This window comes from Falco rusticolus, chromosome 11 (genome assembly GCF_015220075.1).
Source record: "Falco rusticolus isolate bFalRus1 chromosome 11, bFalRus1.pri, whole genome shotgun sequence".
Classification (NCBI taxonomy): Eukaryota; Metazoa; Chordata; class Aves; order Falconiformes; family Falconidae; genus Falco; species Falco rusticolus.
Genome location: NC_051197.1, coordinates 28,372,006 through 28,392,490, shown reverse-complemented (window position 1 = coordinate 28,392,490; position 20,485 = coordinate 28,372,006). Strand labels below are relative to the sequence as shown.

Here is a 20,485-nt window from a genome sequence, read left to right as displayed (position 1 = left end):
GAAGTTGTCTTGTGAAACGGGGCCAAAGATGCTCTGGGCTGGATTCTTGTAGGCAAATGCTTACCGAGAGGTTGGGAAAAGGGTCTCTGGGGTGGGAATGCAAGGTGTGCTGCACCTTGTGTCTTGGGAAGGGGCTGCAGGGGGGAAGGCTGGCTGAGAGCTGCTGTGGCACTGCTGCTTCTGCATGAGAGCTCATTGAAGGGGAGATATAGCGACCAAAATCCCCATTTCCAGAAGGTTGTTCCTCCATCCCAGGAAAGAGAGCTTTACAAGATCATTATCCCATTGATTCTAAAGATGCCAAGACTGGATGTTGGACTCATGGGTCTTGGTAATTAAAACCAGCAGTGTTTGTGAATATAAGTATGTTTTACGGCAATGTGCAGCAAATTACACTTTCAGCTTAAAGCAGTTTCAAGTTTTTCTGCTGCTGTGTGACACCTGGTGTGGTTGCTTCAGCCAAATGACCGGGAGGAAGCTGGTGGAGTAGTGGTGGCTGCTTAAATCTGGATGCATAGTTTATAGCTTGGGGTGAAATTTGCTGGCTTTTGCTAGTCTTCCAACCATCTAATTTCTCTGTGAATAAATTATGGTGCTGACCCCGAGAAGTCAGCCCTTTGGGTCTGTGTTGGGAATGGGTCCAGGCAGTTTTGAAAGATGCTGCTGCTAATCCCCTGGTAGTGCTGGGGAAGGCAGGTCCCGGTGAGGTGGGCAGCTTGTGGGGAGCGTTGCGAGTCGGGCAAGGGTGTTATCAAAAAGAATGAGCAGAGAGGAAACACTTGCCCTGGCTTGGGTGGGGGCTGCTGCGCTGCAAGGCAGTGCGGAGTCTCTGCAGCGTAGCCTAGGCTGTCATGCCTGTCCTGGGGCTTTGCTGGCAGGAGAGATGCCAACAGGGCTGTGGTGGCCTATGCCACAGCTGCTAACATCTGTGCAGATGAACATCAGGCAGAGTGTGATGGTCTCCTCCGGAGATGCTGTCCTGGAGCTGCTTGGCCCTTTTCCACTTGCATCCTGGTTGTCCATGGGTGATCTGCACTAGCCCGGGGAATCTGCCTCCCTGCTGCGGAGGTGCTTGGCTTGGCAGGGCTTCCCCTTTGCAAATGGGGAAAATATTTCTTCCTAATCCAGCAGGTAATGAATTTGTTCCTGGAAAAAAACCACTTCCATTCCTGCATGGTTATAAACATGTTTCTGAGTCACAGCTACCCAGTCCCAATTTGAAATTTGGCCAGAGCACCCTAGAAGGATTCTCATTTGATCTTTTTTTTTTTTTATTCCTGTCAGCATAGCTAAAGCCTTATTTAAAAAAATAAAATCGACTCAAGATGCCAAAAGCCACTTTCTAAGATGTGTGCGGCCCATCGAAGCTCCTGGGAATATCAGTCACAGAAGGAGAGGCTGTCCCCCCCCCGCCCCGTTCAGGCCCTGCCTGGGCTGCATTAAGGGTCTGTGCCCTGCCTGATGCTGTCCCTGGGATGAAGAGCAGCCTCTGGCTTTCTGAGCAACCCAGGGCTCGGCAGAGGATGCTTTTAACGATATCGCAGGTTTTTGGGGTGCCTGGACCCAGCAGCGCATCGATGGGAAACCTGGGCTGCCTGGGCGGCTGCTCCGGTGGCACAGAGCTGTGCGGAGGGATGCGGTAACTGCCGGGGGGGGCTTTGCATCCCCTTCAGCAGGCAAAGTGGGGGGTGGGAGGGCTTGGCTGTCCTCGGCTGCAGGCGGGGGAAGCGAAGCCGAGCGGGGGGGGGGGGGCTGGGGGCTGCAGGGAGGGGGCAGCGGCCGCTAGATGGCAATGCCGGAGCGGCGGCAGCGCGGCCACCGGCCGGCGGCGGGGGGAGCCCGGTGCCCCCGGTGCTGCCCCGCCGTGCGCGGGTAGGGGCTGGGGGCGGGGGGGACGGGACAAGAGGAGGCGGGGAGGAGGCTTGAATAACAGTATGGGCATGAGAAGAGGGTTAGCCTGGCTCTGTAAAACCCAGCGTGTCCCAAGCATCTTCCTGTCCTGGCACCCACTGGTGTCCTGTGTTCTTGGATTTCCTTCATTCACACACAAAAAAAGCCCAACAAAAACCAAACACAACCCAAAAAAGGAACCAACCAAGAAACAAACAGCCCTACATAGCTGGCTCTGAATCTCTGTGCCGTGTTGAATCATGCGGGCATCAGCCACGCTTCTCCCTGACTCACCGATCCCAGCGTGCTGGGGTCAGGGTCAAGATGAGAATGGCAATAAACATCCTGGGAAACCGAGCCTGCATCTCTTGGCATAGCCCGGACTTATTTATTTTTTTTTCTTCCCTTTCAATCTTCTCTTAAGGAGCTGCTTTCTCATAAATATCCCATCCTTTACCGTCTGAGCGGGAGAGAGGCTCCCAGCGGGGTCATCTTGTGCTCTGCTCTGCAGCAGCGAATATAGAGCAGAGCTGGGAGCGAGCCCCTGGGTGCAGGGGACAGCCTGCTGCCCCAGCAGAGGTGTCCAGGTAAGGTGTGCATCCCTGCTTTGGGGGGGCAGGAGGAACACTGCCTGCCCCTTCGAACAGTGAGGCAGGTGTGATGCCTCTGAGCTGGGCAGGGGGGCAAGGGGGAGCGCTGGCTCCAGCCTTCTTCATCCCTCTCAGCCTCCGGGTACCAGCCAGAGCCTCAGCATTTAGGCTGGGTGGGTGCTCGCCTGCGGGCTCAGGAGGATGGGAGAGGGCTGGGGGGGGCCGGGGGGGAGCTGAGGCAGGAGTCTCTGCAAGGCTGAGGAGCTCCTGGCAATTGGCCCAGCCTTGGGCTTAATTAACAGTGGCTTAAAGGTTGAAAGGTGGGAAGAGTGGCATGGCTTCTGATACCGCACTGGTGGTGGGGAGGAGGCAAAGGGGATGAGCCACAAATCATAATTGATTCGTTTAGAGCAGCGTCTTGCCTAGAATGAATCGAAGGGACTGTAATTAGTTGGTAGCTGGCGTGGCCTCCTTGCTGCCTGTTGTTAGTGGAATGAAAACCCAGGGTCATTCTGTCTTGCACTGGGGCTGGCTGGTGGCCTGGGAAGCATTTTGGGATCTCCTCACCTGTGCTGCAGTGTGGTGGTGACATAGCTGGGGGGCTTGCTGAAACCCCCCAATTACACTTACCTTTGTTAGAAAGCTAATTAGAGGAGCAAAGTCAAGTAGGGATGCAGCAGATGGGTATCGTCCTGGTGAGCTCTCCGTCTGGCTGAGGCTGGGGGAATGATCCCACAACCTTTTTTGTAAACACTCCTCTGTTATCTTGCTGAGGAGGGCCTGATCCTTCCTCTTCCTTGCCCAGCCAGCCCAAGGGGTCCTGGCAATGCACCTGTGAGAGCCTGGACCAAAAAGCGAGCCCCGTGGCTGTTCGGTCACAGTAGTGCCTGCAGGGTGGGGAAGTCTGTGGTGTGGTGCTGCCAGGCTGCACCTCTTGCAGCTTGAGCAGCTCTTACCCAAATGAGTTAATAATTTATGTGATTAAGGTCTTCATTTATTTTAAATGTCTTTTTTTATTATTTTTTATTTTAGTTCCTCTAAGCACTCCTGGCTGCTCCACAGCGGATGTGGGGGACGGGGCAGTAGCTGCTGTGTTTGCAGAGCAGGTTTGCTGGTGGTGTGGTGGGATGGGATGGGAGAAGAGTGTCATGGGGATGCAGGGTGTCTTATGATGCTGGCTGGAGCTGAGGGTGCCCTTCCTGCGGGAAGGGCAGCTAGCAAGTGCCAAAGGCCCTGGGAAACCCTTTGGACACAGGGTTGGAGGGAAGCAGTGGGGGGATCCTGCATGTGAACAGCTTGTAGGGTGTGCAGGTGTGCTGAGCAGCAAGGCTGGTGCCCTGCCTGTTAGGTAGGGAGGACGTTGGGTACATCCTTGGGGAGCCACGAGTCCCCTGCATGTGCCAGAGGGGCCGGGGGGGTTCCCCAAAGGTGGGTAGGCAGGCAGCCCCTGCACCAGGGCACAGCCCAGCCCAGGGGACCCTGAGCATCCCTGGGTGACCTTGGCCCTCACACGGCTGCAGAGATGAGGGTATGGCTCCAGCCATGTCCCTAGTCCTCTGCTCATGGGGGGCAGTTGGATGGCTGGGGGGAGCAGGGTTGGAGCCTGGACCGGCCCTGGGGCCAGCCCCCCTACCCTGTGGTAGCTGCTGCAGGGACACATCCAGACAGAGTTGTTTACACCTCTCTGATGAGCTGCTGCTTCTTCTGGCCAACATCAAGTGTCAAAAAGAAAATACCGAGGGGGGGGGGGGGGGGGGGGGGCTTAGGAGGCTAATCTGTATGCGAGTGAGCAGGAGGGCTCTCCTCAAGCAGCCGCTGGCATCGGGGTGTCTCCAACGGGGAGCTGGGACCCTCAAAGTTTCCCAGGGGTGGGGGGACAGTGCATGTGGTCAAAGAGATGTTCAGTCCAGGCTGAGGTGGGGTGAGCCTCTTGCCTCCCCTGCAGGCAGGGGGGAGGCAGAGCCCCCCTTTGCCCCCCTCTGCCCCCCATTTTAGCCACTCACCTAGGAGCACCCATGTGCTGGAGAGCCCTCTGCAGCCGGGGTGGGGGGGCTTCTTGCAGGGTGGGGGCTCCCACATTGCCTTTGTTCCCTTCAGACCCTCCCCTCGCCTCTGATTTTCCTTTGCGGCAGCTCCCGTGCTTGCCAAAAGAATGCACTGGATGGAGCGAGGGAGCGAGGCGTGCGTGTGTGCGCGCTTGTGTGCGCGTGTGTTGCCACTGACTTCATTAAAGCAAGCTGTCCCCGAGCTGCAGAGGCGCGGCAGCCTTTAATTTCGTGGCCCGGCTCCTGCAGGAAGCCAGCATCGCCTTGCGCGCTCCTGCCCTGGCAGCCGAGGGCTGAGCATCCATCCCTGCCACCGCGGGGGCTCTGCCCGCTATCCCTGCCCGCTGCCCTGGGGAGCCCACGGATGGGTGGCCGGGCTCCCGCAGGCTGCTGAAGATGGAGTCGGGAGGAGGGAGTTGGACACTTGGCTCCAACTAGGCTGGACCACGCTGCAACCTGTTCCCCCGGCCTCCGCTGCGCTGGGTGCTGTACCAAATTGCGTCTTCCTTTGCGACGGGGCGGATGGAAGGACTTGGATCCCAGCCCTTTCCCTACCTGATCCCTGCCGGCGGGCAGTCCCCAGGCTCTGCCTGGCTGGTGGGGGGGTTGGAAGAGGCTGGTTTAGGCTTGCGGGCAGAGCGGTGGGAAGGATCGGGCTGGGTTTAACCCCTTGCTTCATGGTGGAAGGGTTTTAGGGACTGAGCTGCTGCGGCCTCTGCCGAGCCCCAAGGACGGCTCCCTGCCCTCCCTGCTGCCCGTGTGGCTGTTGGGGGGTCCCCGGAGGCAGCCAGCTGCCCCCCATGCCGTGCTGGAGCCGTGCATTACTGCCTCTCCTTCTCCACGCGTGTCCCTGCTCACCCGGAGGGATGGAGGAGAGACAGAGCTGAGCATCGCCCGGAGAGGAGGAGGGGGCTGTGGTTGGGACTGCGCCCCGCAACCCCCCTCCCTCTCCTCTCCCTCCCCTCCCCCCCCGCTGCCTCGGTGGTGCTGCTTTGGCTCACCTGTGTGTTTTCTTCCAGGATGGCTCGTTTTGGGGAGGCGGTGGCCGGCAGGCTGGGCTCCGGAGACGGGGGCTCCGACCAGAACCGGAGCCGGCAAGGACCCCCTGCCCCTGCAGGAGGGACCCCGGGAGCCTTCAAGCAAACCAAAGCGCAGAGAGCCCGGACTATGGCTCTGTACAACCCCATACCTGTCCGGCAGAACTGCTTCACCGTCAACAGATCACTCTTCCTCTTTGGGGAAGAGAACATAGTCAGGAAATATGCTAAGAAGCTCATCGACTGGCCATATCCTTTCTGCGCCCCCCCGTGAGCCCCCCCCTCCCTTGCTCCCTGGATTTGCCTCGGTGGCCGCCCAGGACACGTGCGTGTGGCACTAGCCAGCAGGTAAGCGCCTGCCTTCCGCTCTCGCTCTCCTTCAGCATGCGGAGAGGGGTGCCCTGTCCCCTGGGGATGCTCTCCATGCCCTGTTGCTGCTTCCCCTCCTTGCCTGGTGGGGAGCTGAGCCCCTTCTTCCCACAGGGAATCCCCTGGCCCCTTCTTGGGCTCGGATCTGGAAGCCCCTCATGCCGGCAAGGAGGGGGTACTCTCATCCCGGTGTAACCCTGCATGCTTTAGGATGCTCTCTGTGTGCGTGGCGGTGGGGAGGGGTCGAGGCCTTTCCTCTGTGCCTCGATGTCTTGCTGGAGTTTTGTCAACCCACCCCACCTGGAGCCACCCATCCCGTTGGGGAAGGGACCCCCTGGGAGCACCACGAATCTCCAGTCCCTGTTGGGTGGCGGCTTTGTCCCCTCCTCCGCCCGCCTGCATGTGCCCTCTTTGCTGCCGATCACACCTGGCAGGGGCGTACCCATCCTTGCCCTGCAGCCCCTGGCCCCCACGGCAGCTCTGGGAACTGGCTGCCCTCTCCCTCCCTCCCTCCCTGTGGCAGAGGGGAATATGCTGAAAACCTCTGGCTGTGCCCCACAGCCCCTTTGGGGGCTGGCACGGGGAGGACTGTGGTTTATCCCAGGGATCCTCCTCCTAGGGCTGGGTGGAGGGTGCAGATGCCCCCACTCCTTCCCTTGCTTCTCCATCCTTTCATACACCCCCACGCGCTTCTCTGTCCTCTCATCCTCCCTGCGGTGCCCCTGGGTACCCTGGCCAGTGCCCAGTGCTGCAGCACCCATCTCCCCATCAGCCTGGGCTCAGCACGCTGCTGCTCCCAGTGTCCTCCCTGGGCTTTGCCCCCATGGAAGAGCCGAGCTTGAAAACTTCAGCGTGGCCACGCTTTGGCTTTAGGACCCTCCCCGTGCCGTTTTCTGCAGTGGTGATTACATGCGGCTCTTGCTGCTGCTGCTGCTTTCTCTCCCTGCAACTTGTTGGTTAACTTGCTGGCTCCGCCGGCGGGCGCGGGAGAGCTTGCCCTGGTGCCAAGCAGCAATGCCCTGGTCTGGTGCAACAGGTACCTCGGGGAAACCCTCTGGTGAGGCATAGGGATGCAGGACAGGTCACCCACCCTGCTGAGCATCACCAGGGGAGTAGTCCCTTTGCAGCTTCGTTGCATTGGGTTGAGCCTCTGCCAGGCAGGAGGTGGTCCTGGCTGAGGAGCTGCAAAGCCCCCAGGCTTGAGGGGGTGACCTGGGGGTGAAGGGGCTGTTTCCTAGGGGGGCTGAATTCCCCGTGGCATCCCTAAATCTGTCCCTGCCGGCAGCACCCACTGAGTGGGCGGCTGCAGGAGCATTGGTGCGGTAGCGAGGATGGGGACGCGGCAGCTCAGCTCAGAGCCCTGTAGGGCAGCGGCCAGGCTGGCCTGCCTGCTTTTCCAGAATATGCCAAATTATTCCTGTGCTTTTTCAGCAGGGTGTGGGAGGCCCTCGCCCCTTTGGCTTTCATTTAAAGCAAGAAGGAGCTGGGGTACTGCCACTGGCCCAGCGCTCCCCGCGTGGGCCGGGGTCCCGTGCCGGTGTGATGTCTCATCTCTAGGCAGCTGCTGTCTCCTAGAGACTAGAGCTTCACCACCGCGTGGTAAAAACTCCCCAGCAGCATTCTTTCCTGGAATTTGCAATGCATGAGGGAGATGGGCTCATTTGATATTTTTTTTCTAGAAGTAAGTGACATATCCCTGTATGAGTGCTAGGAACGGGTGTGCTCCAGGCGCGGGAGCTGAGCATCCCTGCCTGGCTCCCACCTGGCTGCCATCTCTTTCTAAGAAACTCATCCACCCCAGAGCTCCTCTGCACTACTGGAGCTCTCGAGGGCTTGGGGATGGACAAGGTGTTTTGGTGATGAATTTGGTGAGGCTGGCCAGGCAAGTTGTTACCATCTTGCTAGCTGTAGCCTGGCGCACACACAGCTGGTGCCTTTTGGTAAGGCTGGGGAAAACGTGTGAGCATCTCAGCTGCCTGGCCTGAAGCCCGTGGCATTGCTTCTGGGCGAGGGTGATTTGGGGAGGTGAGCGTTGGAGCTTGGCCACAGTCAATGAGAGCTGCTGGCCTTGGGATGGAGATGGGCTGGTCCTGGCACTGTGGGTTGGAGTGGGCACGACGTTGAGGAAAGCCAAAGGGGCTGGGGTGGAGCGCGGGGAGGAGTGGAGGCTCTTCTTCATCCAGCTTCAGTTGACTAGGTAATAGGGCTAAAAATAACCGGTGATTCAGGCCTGTATATCTGCTGGGTAACTGTATAATTATAACCAGCAGCCTCTGCAGTTTGGCTTCCCAGTATAAATAGGGATGATGCATGGAGGGGAAGGAGGAGAACTAGGAACAACTGGGATTGGGATGCAGTTCCATGGGGAGATGAGTCTTTGCGAGTTCCTTGCTAGAAAGCTCAGTGTGTTACCTCCACTGGAGCTGCTCTTTTTGCCAGTCCTGCCCAAAATGCAAGGCAGCTGCTGTTCTGGCTGTAGGAACATCTACTCATCTTCTCCTTCAGAAACATACTGCCTGTTCTTCTCCTGCTGATGGCCAGGCCTTTAGCCCTGATTTCATTTGTTTGGCTGCCTGGAAAGCTGCAATTCAGTTAGCACATGAGATGGGCTGCAGCTCATCTATATCTGCTCCGTTCTTTGTCTGCTTAATCACATTTGACCTGGATAAGATCCCTCTCTCTCTCTCCAGAAAGGCCAGATGACACTGTGTGGCTCTGGCTACATCCCCAAGGACAGCCTCTGGCTGCAGGTGCACACTGGCCACTGTACCTGTTCCCCAGGTTTGGCGGGGGAGAGGAATGTCCATCAATTTTCTGGGGACCTTGCTGTTCCTTGCAGTGAGGGATGGCTCCTATCTCAGTCCCTCTGAGGGCCAAATTTGGTGTTGGGCTGGCCAAGAGCAGCCGGGGTGTCTGCAAAGCCCCGGAGTGCATCCCCAGTGCGACACACACGGGGATTTTGCTCTGTGGGATGTACACCCGCGTGTGCCTAAACAGTCTTGTTCATGCTTTGACCCGGGCATCTCTGATGCTGCGTGGGCACTACCCATCGGGGACCCTGGCGGTGTTATGCCCCATCTGGGGCAAGTGTCTTCTACACCTTTGCTTTTGCCCAGAGAAGATTTAAGCAGGTCCTGTCTCCCTGCAGGAAGAGCTGCGCCATGTCGTGACATCCTTGGGCAGCTCCCTCCTTCTTGCACCACCCAAGAACGTGTCTCCCTCCACCCCCCCAGGCTGTTTTCTGTGCCCTTCATTCATCAGATTTGAAATTGTTGGGCTTTTTTTTTTTTTTTTTTTTTTTTTTTTTTCTGGGAGGGGCGAGTAGGTGTAATGGCAGGTCCATCTTTTTGACAGCCGGGGAGAGCGAGGCTGCCTGTCAGATGGTGAATTTAAACAGAGGCAGCTGTTGTCATGGTGACGCCAAGTTGCATCCTGTTGCTGTGGCAACCAAAGTTAAAAAACTGATGTTAAGGCAGGAAAATCACATGATGTAGTTTTTTTTTTAAAAAAAAAAAAAAAAAAAGAGGAGGAGAGATATTTGATTTCCAGTTTTTAAGCGCAGGGTGAGGTGGGGGAGAAGGTGACGCTTCTCCACGGAGCTGTTTGCACGTGGCAGGCAGGCACCCCGCATCCCTACGGCAGTGCCAGCAGCGCAGGCAGCTCTGCCCAGACTGGCTCCTGCCTGACACTGCCTTCCATTGAGCCCCTGATGGAGACCAGACTGTCACGTTTTGGAGTTATAAGCAGCAAAAGCTATATCTGCAGATAGCAAGCGAAGTCTTCCCAGTTGAGGCATGTCCGTGCAGTGAGCTTTAGGAGGGCTGAGCGCCTTGCCTGGGTGCTCCCTGTGAGCTGTGCAGAGACACAAGCACAACCCCAAGCTCATACTCGCTCTCCTGAGCCTGTTTCATTGTGTGTAATGGGCACGCGGGAGCTGGCTGGTGTTCAAAATGTGACGGGAGGATTTGGGGTCTGTCAGCACCTTGTCCATCTGGCCATCGCTTTCTGTCAGCCCCAGCAAAGCATGGCTGGGTTGGGAGCACTGGGTGGCAGGGCACAGGGGTGGGGACAGACATGAGGGGCCACGGCTCTACAGATGCTTGAGGGCACTGGATAGCCTTATCTGCTGGGGGAACTTCCCCTGTGACCTCGGGGACAAGCCAGGGGGGTGCTTCAGGGCTGGGGGACCCCAGAGGTGAATTAAGAGCACTCACGGTCTTTGCTCTGTTTGGCATTTCGGGTTTCTTTTGGAAAACGGCTTTGGAGAGGAGGTGCTTGCTTTCCTGCTGGGGTATGGAGCTGAGAGGAGGGGGACTGGGGTGTGCTGGGGATGGGGATGCTGAAGAGGTGGGTATGTCTTCCTAGCATGCCTTATCTGTGTAGGGCAGGCAGCAGTGGTGGGGTTGGGACCAGCAAGATGAAGTCCACAGATGTAGGAACTGAAGCTCCCTCTTATTGACACCTGAGCAGGGAAAGCCCCTCAGTGCAGCAAGTCCTGGGGGAAGCCTGAGGAGCGGTGGGAAACAGACTTAAAGCTTCCAGGAGATGTTGGAGCTGGGCTGGGTGATGCAGGCAGGGCAAAGGGTTAAATTGTTCCTGCCCTTCTTGCTGGTGCTCTAAGGTGGGCTTCCCCAAGAGGCCTTTTGGAGATGCCCACGTGGCCACACTCCTCTGGCTCTTTTGGTCTTTCCCCACCTGCCCTACCAGGAGTGGGGAGAAGGCATGGTCACCAAAGGAGAGAGGTGGAGGTGGGCTCTCTGCAGCTGCTGGGCCTTGCCTACATCTGGGAAGGGATTTCTTTCACACCCAGCCTCTTGAGGGGGTTCCATCAATGTGCCATCAGCACTGTCAATCCATCTTCAGGACTTGGAGCTGGGCGCGTTCCCTGCGTTAGCAATATAGATGTTCTGGGTGGGTTGGTTCTAGCTCCCACTAGGGGAGGGAGGTGAAGAAGGTGCTCACAGCTGGAAGCAAGGATCCACCGGTGGCTGGACATCTCCCTGGTGCTCCCTGCTGGGTCCCACCAGACCCACCAAGGAACTCCAGCTCCAGGCATGGGGTTGGCCTGCAGTGCCTGCTCCAGGTGGGCTGGGGCATGGGTTGGGGGGGTGTCCATGTGTCCTGGGGGCATCTTTCCCACCTCAAATGCACTGGGAAGGAAGCATGGAGCTGCAGGTGTGGTGTGCACTGGGATCAGCCAAGTTGCTAAGGAAACAAGTCAACGGTACAGGGGAGAGCGCGTTGGGTAAAGGAGATAAATCAATAAGAAAACCTATTTTTATCGGCTCCCTAATGATCCTCCAGGAGAAGCCAGACGAAGGAGGAGGAGAAGGCTGGAGGGAGACGGGCTTTCATTACTGGGCTTGGAGGGAGGCGAGTGCTACTCTGCATTTTGGATGGTTGGAAGGTTGTGTAATTAGACATTTAATGAGAGAGAAAACAAAGGAGTGATAGAGCGTTGTCCGGTGGGCTCCAGCTCTGAGCTGGGAGGATGCTTGCTTGGCAGGAGTGAAGTGTGCTGGTAAAATTCTCCTGGTTCAGCCAGATGTTCCAGCTGTTTCTTGGGGAGGGTTTTCTTACCCTCAGCCTCTCAAAACCTGGCACGGCTGGAGCTACGGGGGCTTGTTTCCATGGGGTTGCTGCCTTGCAGCTTTCACCCAGCTCTTGATGCAATAACTCAGGCTCGGGTCCTTGGAAAACTGGGCTAGCGAGGTTTGGAAGAGTCATTTTTGGCAGCGACGTGCTTAGGTCACTGCTTAGGGCAGCGATTGCCCTGTTTCCCTTAGACTTGATATCTGTTGACCCACATGCTTGTGCACTTGTCTGAGGTGGAGTGGGGATGCGCTCCTGTGCTGGGGCCGTGACAGATGTGCACGGTCTCTACACTGTCGAGCCAGATGTTGGAGCCAGCAAGGAAACACAGAGGCAAGCTGAGCCGTTAGAGGTGGTCCTGAGTCCCCCAGGCACTGCTGGGCAGGGCTCCTGTGCTGCTGGCTTTGGGGAAGTTAGATTTTTCCCACCTGGGTGTTTTCCCTGTGGGATTAGCAGATGCAGGAGGGAGGTGGCAGTGGTAGATGCCTGGCGCAGTGGGGAGAGGCACGGGATGCTCAGCTCGGTGGGATGCTCGGCAGGGTTAGCCATGCCGGGGCAGCCAGACGGACTCGCCACGCTGTTCCCTCACTTCTCATCTAGGCAAATGTGCCTGGCCCCTGGGGAGCTGGCTGCACCGCCCCACTAACACGCTGTTTTCTTTTAAGCTTGTGCTAATTGCTCGCAGACTTTCAAGAAAATGAAACAAAAAGGACCCCAAATAGGCCGGTGGCTCCAGGCCAAGCGCCACAGTCTGTGTATTAGCTGAAGCGTGTGGCCAGAGGTGGGAAGCAGGGAAAGCGCGTGGCTTTTGCAGGAGCCGTGCAATGAAATCTTCGTTTGTATTAAGCCTAGGAGGAAAACTTCTGGCATCTGGCCTCTCCCTGAGCACAGGGAGCTGCTCACGAGTTGTGCCTGGTGGCACCGAGGTCTGAGTGGTGAGCTCTGTAGTGGTCCCTTTTTTGGTTTGTCTCTAACTTAGCAACCATGAATTGCACTGAGTGGCCTTTTAAGTGCCTTGGTTGCATTTTTCCTGGCTTTTCCTCTTACTGGGCTAAACAGCTTCCAGCTGGTGCAGGCTCCCCTTGGCTGCCCGTCTTGGCCAGCTCTCCTGGGACCTGCTAGATGCCCGGCCCCACTCCCACCTTGCCCACACGCTGCAGCATGCGCGGGGTCACTGCAGCCAGGGCTGCTGCTGCTGGGGTCACTTCACAGTTTCCAGTTTCCCATGCTGGTGGCCAGCACTGGATGTCTTCTCTTGCCCATGCCATGGGCTCAAGGCCACATGTTTAAAGCATCTCACTGCGGTCAGTAGCTTTGGTGGCCAAAAAGACAAGGTTGCAAAAGAGAAAATCATCTCTTTTCCTGGGGGTGATGGCATGGGTGTTTGGCACCTCCTGGCCTGAGTGGTGAAGCTGCGTGGTCTGGAGAAGCCTGGTGTGGTGGGGAAGGGCTCAACCAGGGTGCTGCTCCCCACACCGGCTTGCGGTGGTGGGAGCGTGGGTGACTTCTTTATGGTCAAAAGTATCCCAGGTGGAATCACATCCCCTTTCCCCAGTCACAAGCCTTGGGAAGGTGGCAGTCCCCTCCTGGGGTGGCCACTGGTGCCAGCGGTGACGGTACCATAGCTGCAGGTTTTTTGGCTTCCACAGAGGTAGGGTGTGCTGCCTGCTGATGAATCTCACCTCATCTTGTTATTGAGGACAACAGGGGTTTTATTGCAAAGATGTGGTAAAGATGGGTGGGAAATTGGAAAGATGTGGCTGTTCTGTCACTTGGAAGTGCTTTGTTTTCAGGGTCTGGCAGTGGGCCAGGCAGGAGGAGGGAGCTCTGTGCCCCCACCTTGCTCCCAGCAGCCCCTGTGAATCAAAAGGCAGGTGGGAGCTGAGTTTGGGGTGCTCTGCTGGGTGTCAGCCTGCCCTTTCCTCCGCCTCCCCACTCACTCAGGTCCTCAGGTGCCAGAATCTGCTGCCACTTGTCCTGGTGTGTGGTTGCTTCTGGAGAAGGGTGTGCAAGTCCTTAGGATGCTCGTAAGCATCCACCCAGATCCTGTTGGTAAGGTACTGCTACCCTTGGGGTCTCGCTGAAGCACGGCTGAGCTGGGATGTCTCTGCAGGGGGTTGCCACCCTGCCTGGAATGAGGCTCAGATACAGGTGCCATCAGTGTCTTGAGTTGCAGATGCTCAGCCTGGTGCTCTGCAGCTCCCAGCGCTGCCTGGGCTCACCCTGCCACCCACAGGGTGCTTGGCAAGGGATCCTCAGTTCCCAAGGCACGTCCCCCACTCCAGCGCTGGGCACAGGGGGGCTGATCCAGGCTGAATCCCCAGAACCTGCTAGGGATGCCCTGTCCTCCTCGGGCTGTGCAGATGGTCCCTCCCATGAGGGTGCTTTATGACCAGGGCTGCTGATCGCCCATGATGCCCCTTTTCCAAGCCCCCTCTCCTGTTGCTTCATGACGGAAGAGAGAAGGCAAGCAGCAGGGCCATGGCACGAAGGGATGTTCCAGCCCCAGCCCTCAGCATGCCAAGATAGGGATTGTGCCAAACCCTCTTCTAGACAAAGCCTAATCTGCTCAGAGCCTGGCTGTCCACCTTCATACTTGTGTCCATCTTCTGGGCTCCCACCACAAGCGGCATCTCTCCCCCAAGAGAGTTCAAAGCCCAGCAAAGGCCGTTGGTTAATGTCCCATGAACTCGGAAAGGAGGTGATGAGGCTCAGCAGGTCTCCAGTGAGGAAGATCTTGGGGACTCTCAGTTCTCTTGTCAACCCTCTCCTTTCCAAACAGTACCAAGGTGGGCTTCACCCTCCTGCTCAGAAGCAGCGGGGAGGTGAAACCTGGGCTGTGTGTGTGCGTGTTCCTGTGGGGAAAGTGGTGGTGGTGGCAGCTAACGAGCAGGTGAAATGCAGGGCTGGCAGGGCGGGGCAGGTGGGTTGGGGTCGTCATCCATCTCTTCTCTGCTCCTTAACTCCCCTTCACTCCCTTCGAATACATGATCTTGGCGACCATCATTGCCAACTGCATTGTGCTGGCGCTCGAGCAGCACCTCCCTGAGGATGACAAGACGCCCATGTCACGGAGATTAGTAAGTACCTCGTGTCCGTCCCTCTCTGCCCTGCATCGGGGGGTGGGGGTGGGGTGTGTCTGGGGAGTGAGCAGGGGCATCAGCCAAGGGGAGCCACCCTATCCTACAAGCTGATTTCTTCTGGTTTCAGGGTGGTAGGGCAGGAGGTTTCCTCTTGGACCAGCTCCTCCAGCCTTCCTGGGGCTGTTGTCACCTACTCCTCCTCCATGGAAAGGGTTCGGGAAGGTTTAAGCCCCTGAAAACGTGGGGTAGGGAAGGGGGACTGGGCAACTTGAGTGGGTCATAGCCATCCTCTTTTTATTTCCAAGGCTGGTGCTGGCTGAGGAGGGGTTGGGAAAGCTCCCAAAGGAGAGGACAGGGCTGGGGAAGGTGGGGTGGGACGTGAGTTGAGTCAATGTGAAATGGCTGGTGCTGTGTTTGCCCAGTATCCTCCTCTCACCATGTCACCTGTTCCCCTCTGGCAGGAGAAGACGGAGCCCTACTTCATCGGGATTTTCTGCTTCGAGGCTGGGATTAAGATTGTGGCTCTGGGGTTTGTTTTCCACAAGGGCTCATACCTGCGCAATGGCTGGAACGTCATGGACTTCATCGTGGTCCTCAGTGGGTGAGTCAGGCGGCGTGGGACTGTTGGTGGGCTTGGTCAGCAAGGCATGGGGGCTCATTCCAGTGGGGACACGAGCTCCAGGATCTGGGCAAGGCTGTGATTTGCTGTTGCTGTTGGTGTTTCTTCATCCCAGTGAGGGAGGGGAAGGTGGTTCCCTGCGCTGAAGGCTCCTGTGTTGGCTTTGCTTGGGCAGCTGGTGGTGGGATGAGGTTCCTCACTGGGTGAGGAGGGCTGGCTCTGAGGGCATCATGTCTAGCTTTCCTCAGCTGGTGGCCTGGCATCTGTCACCCATCTGGGTGTGGGACAAGGTGAGGATGAGGTAGGAGCATGGCCTGATAAGCAGCTGAATGTGGTCTGGGAGAAGTTTTAGTCAAACCCTACATGGGGAAGGAAAAAATCTCTTCTCCTCTTGCCCTCCCAAGTACTTTCCAGTTTTGCTCCGGTGCTGGGGGTTTAGGAATGAGGTCTGGGTGGAGCCATGTTCCCAGGTAATGCTTGCTCAGGGTCCCAGCACGCAGCAATGATGCTGGGGGTGGTAGCACACAGAGCGTCACAGGTGCTGATCGTGTCACTGGTGGCGTCACTGGCCAGGGATGTGGCCCAGATTTGAGTCCTGCTTGCTGTACATGGGCTCTGCTGGTGACATAGAAATGAGCAGGGGCATTTAGGCTTGTGTTAGCCAACGCTGGCAATTGGCTTGAGTCCCCCAGGGTGACCTCCTGGGCCCCTCACTGTGTAGAGGGCAGACGGGTGCCTGCAGCCACTGAGAACCTGGGGAAAGGGTGCCTGGATTGTGGCTGTTCCTTTTTGCATGCTGATGGAAACACCGTGTTCAGAGGAGCTGGTTTGATGCCTACAAACAGATGGTGCCTGTGGATCCCTGAGTACTCCATGAGCTCTCCTGGGTGCAGAGCAGCTGCAGGGCTGGCTGGGAAACTGAGGCATGGGAGCCAGGCGAGATACCTGGGGGTCTCTCCTGAGTTGCTTGCTGCACAGACCTATCTCTTGGCTTGCAGGGTAGTGGCACCACATGGGATGTGACACCCAGTTGGGTGTTTGGAGGAGGAAGGGGGATGCTGACCCTGGTGCTGCCAGGGATGTGGTGATGGGTGCTGCTTGTCTATTGCAGAGAGGTGTGGTTAGAGCTATGCTTGAGGAAAGGCTTGAGGAGAACATGGCTAGGAACATTTTGATTCCCTTGGTCCAGTGTGGACCTGGATGGCCTCGCTGGGGCGTGGGACTGTGTCTGCCTGTGAAGACAAGGGGTCTCAGTGTGCTGGTGGTGGGGTGATGCTCCTCGGTGGACAGCAGACAGGCTGCCTGTGGGCAGTGCAGCCATCACACAGGATGCTGCTGGCTCTTCTGCATCTGCAAAGTGACCCTCAGGGGAGGGTTCCGTGGCCTGGCGGGCTCGCTGCTGTGGGGACAGTGGCTGGGCACAGCTCTTGGGCTGGACAAAGGTGCGCACCCCGGTAGCAGCAAGAGGGGGTGTCTCAGCCTCACTGTGTAGCTGTGGTGCTGAGCCAGGTGTGCAGAAAGCATCCAGGTGCCTGGGAAATGCCCATCGGCTGTCTTCTGGCCCGGGCATCCTTTGGGGCTTGGGCCAAGGGGAAGCACTGGGCTGGGAGGGGGGGGGGGTCACCACAGACCTCTCCCCGCGGCTCCAGGCAAGCTGACTGTAACCGAGCTGGTGCTGAGTCAGCGCTCAGCAATTACTCACTCGTGAAAGCCTCGCCAGCTCCTTTCGGTGCCGTGCCGGGCCCCATGCCAGGGAATCAATTGTCCATGAAGGACTGCTAGCGCCGATGCCGGCTGCCCTGCCGGGAGGTGCCCAGTTGCCCCTGACACCACTGGTTACATGCGGGCACAACCCTCCGGGGTCTGCTTCGCCACCATCGCCCCCTCACATCCTGGTGTTTGCTCCAGCAGGATGAAACTCTCCCCCAGAAATGCCTCGTTACCTGCTGGCTTTGCTCCAGCAGTGCCAGTGCCCCCCTGGCATGTGCTCACCAGCCTTTTGGTGTGGATTCTGGTGTGTGATGGGTGGAGGAGGCAACCCACAGGTTTTCATCCTGGACAGGTTTTGGGGAGGATTGGGTCACTGAGGGATCAGCTGGACCAGGTCATGGGTGCCTCTGTGCTGTTCAGCTCTTGCTTTTGCCATGAGGTGCTGAAAAGGTTCTGTTCTTGGGCGCCATAGTTGCACCTCCCTCGCAAGAACCTCTTGCCTGTTTTGATCTGCTGAATTATTGGCAAATTTCTTCAGCAAATAATCCTTGGCTGGCAAATGACTTGCAAACAGCTTGTGGGAGAGGGTTTGCACTTGGCGGTTCATGCTGTGTCGGTTGTGTAAGGCGGGTGGTGAAGTCTGCACGGGGGACGTGTGCAGGCGCCTGGCGGGTTCAGGATTGTCTTTGTGGACTAAAGCTTAACGCTTGATTAATATGTGTGTCTGGACAGAGACTATTGAGCTTGGGAGAATTAATGGTCGTTAGGGTCTTGTAGCAACTTAGCAAGAGACAGTGGCCGTGGTGGAGGGGATGTTGTGAGCATCGGAAGTGTAGGATAGCACTTGCCTTGGGATGTGCTGACAGGTTTGGGATGCTGATGCATCCCATGGTGATGGATCAGAGAGGATATCCACATGAGCAGGACCCGCCCCCAGATCTAATGCTGGATCCCTCTAGTCCATCCAGGATCATGCTTGCTGGCCCTTGTCCTTCCAAGGGTGACACAGGGTACTACTCTTCCTTTCTGGACTTATTTTTTGTCACATATCTGAAGGGAGAGGTGCTCGATGCAGGTGGCATCATGGCCCCAGACATCCCATTGGGGTTTCCATGAGCAGTGGGATAGCCCGGGCATGGTCTCCCTGGTGTAAATTAGCCTCATGGGGGGCTACTGCTGTGACAGGTCTCCTGGGACCCTGTGCAGGAATGGGTGGCTTTGACTTGGGTTCAGCTGGTGTTTGCTTCTTGTATCAATAAATCCAGATTTTTTTCATCTCAGTGGAAATCAACGCCCACCTAAAACTCCCTGATGCTAAAGCTTCCACTGGGGAACTAATAGTCACATTTGTAAACCTGCTCTGTTTATAACCTGTGGTTTCCAAATCATCATTGCTGTCTGAAAAAAACCCAGCCTGTTCTCCCCCAGCTAAAAATATTTTTAACCAAAAACGTGCATAAAATACCTTCACTCCTCAGGCAGAGCCGGGGAGGGGAAGGTCTGTGTTTCCCCTGGGGCTTGGGGATGCTTGCCTTGCTCATGCATGAACCAGAGCTGGCTGGGCACTGAAGCTGGACTTGTGACCTGCTCAGTGCAGTGTGTCCTGGACCAAAAAGGGGAAAACTTCTCAGAAATGAGCAGAAAGGGCAGCGGGAGCTTTGTGACCTCTTAATCAGTGGTCCTGAGAGGGTGAGGTTGAAGGAGCTTCAGCCATCAGCAACTGGAGCATCAGCTCCCTGCTCCCCAGGTCCCATTGGCGTAATGAGTAGAAAACGAGGTCCCAACGGCAGCCTTCCCTGTCCTGTGCCATATTTGAAGGTGCTTATGGAAAAAGAATGGTTAAACTCCCTCTGCAAATATCCAGGTGGGTGTGTGCTTCACACACTCCAATGCCTGAGCATCACAGCATCGCGCTGCCTTTTTTATAGCAGTTGCAGCAGTAATACAATAACACCTTACGTGAGAGGTGAAGGGGTGGGGGAACGCTTCTAACAACAGGGGGGAAAAAAATCAAAATGGAATTCAAAAGGCCCTTGTGAAGTTGTGCTGCTCGGGAGCTTGGGGAAGCAGCCGCTGTAAAGCAGGATAAATACACCGGGCTGGCTAAAAGGAAGAGCTGGCGTCAGGGGTTTTCGGAGGGTTTAATAACAGCTGCTACACCTGGATGCCTTTTGTGAAGCCCTTGGGCACTGTGGTTTTCATTAAGGGATTTTGTGGGGTGGAGCGTGGCCAAGGAAAGGCAGGAATGAATGATTGCCAGCGGTGCCAGCCATGCCCTTAGCAAGCCTGGAGCCAACCGGCCGGGCACCAGCCTGTGACAGCAGAGGAAAGCCTGACTCTCCCAGTCCATGTGCTGGCCTAAAAACCAAAGTCCTCTCCCTGCAAGGGCAAGCTGCAGTTGTGAGCCTGGCCTTTCCCTCTGACCTCCTGGTGAAATCCCTCGTGTGCCGCAGGGTTGCAATGTGAGCATGGGGATGAGGAGGGCAGGGTGGCTTGTTGCTGGTTGTGGTGCTGCCTGGATGTTTGGGCGCCCTTTTCACAATTCCCTTGAGCTCCCCCATGGCAGAGAAAAAGGATGCTTTGCCCTCTGGTATTTAGTGCGCCTTGAGCAACCCAGGTTCTGTGTGTCTGAGGTGGTCTTTTTGATCTTTGAGGTCCAGAGAGGTCCTTGAATGGCGCTAGCAGCAGCTCTGTGTGGGAATATTCATATACCGCATCCCTTCATGGTTTGGGGTGCCAGCCCTCAGCAGCGTGCCTGGCACGCCATGCATGTGTGAGAGCACCCATGTGCACACACAGGCTAGGAAAAGGCTCTTTCCCTGGCGGAGCACAGCCCACCGCCATGCAAGGAAGCTTGGGGGGAGTGGGTATGAGGCTTGGAGAGCAAGCGTTAAATTGGAGCATAAGTGCAGCATCCCAACACAATTATTTGGCAGGAACCTGTACCACTGCAAGGAGTGTTGTCCTATAAGATGAACCAGTAAAGAGACAACCCCAAATCCAAAAGTGGAACAATGCTTTGATCACACCAGATAATACTTTTTTTTTTATTCCCTCTTCCCTTCATTTTCTTGCGTGAATAGTGCCGGTCTCCAACCCTATGTCTGCCCTATCTCCCACCCCCTTCCCAGCTCTTTCCTTCCAGGACAATTAGTAAAGTGTTTGGTCTTTCGTTTGGATGAATAATTAATTCCCCAGCTTTGTGAATGATTCATGTGCCATATACCACGGCAAGGGGCTGTGCCTGACATCGGCACCTCGTACAACATTTCCCTGGCCCCGTGAGGGGGTGGGGTGGCTGACGAGGGAAGAAGCCACTGGGGATGGGTGGTGGTGGGGGCATGGGAGAGGCGCTGGGCAGGCAGACTCATGACAGCCCACCTTTCCCTGGTACAGGATCGGGCCCACATGCCACTCAAGTGCTTCACCCTGTCCTTCCCGGCTCCTCTTCCCTGGCGGTTGGTTTCCCGCAGCTGCTGCGCTGTGGAGTGAGTCAGTCCCTCCCACGCGACTGCTGGTCCCTGGGGGCATTGCCCCCCCTCCAGGCACC

At 56.9% G+C, this 20,485-nt stretch overlaps 1 protein-coding gene across 7 annotated transcripts in view; it reads left to right on the top strand.

The window, feature by feature from the left end:
* The window catches only part of CACNA1E (calcium voltage-gated channel subunit alpha1 E), a 147,824-nt gene that overhangs the window by 45,753 nt on the left and 81,586 nt on the right, over window positions 1-20,485 (top strand). For all 7 annotated transcript variants that reach the window (XR_005106638.1, XM_037403481.1, XM_037403480.1 and 4 more), the window contains exons 3-5: window positions 5,545-5,811; window positions 14,498-14,603; window positions 15,068-15,207. Coding sequence is in view for 6 of the 7 variants with exons in the window: in XM_037403481.1 (XP_037259378.1) it covers window positions 5,545-5,811; window positions 14,498-14,603; window positions 15,068-15,207 (513 nt within the window). In the remaining variant the exon portion in view is untranslated. The remainder of the gene's footprint in view (window positions 1-5,544; window positions 5,812-14,497; window positions 14,604-15,067; window positions 15,208-20,485) is intronic.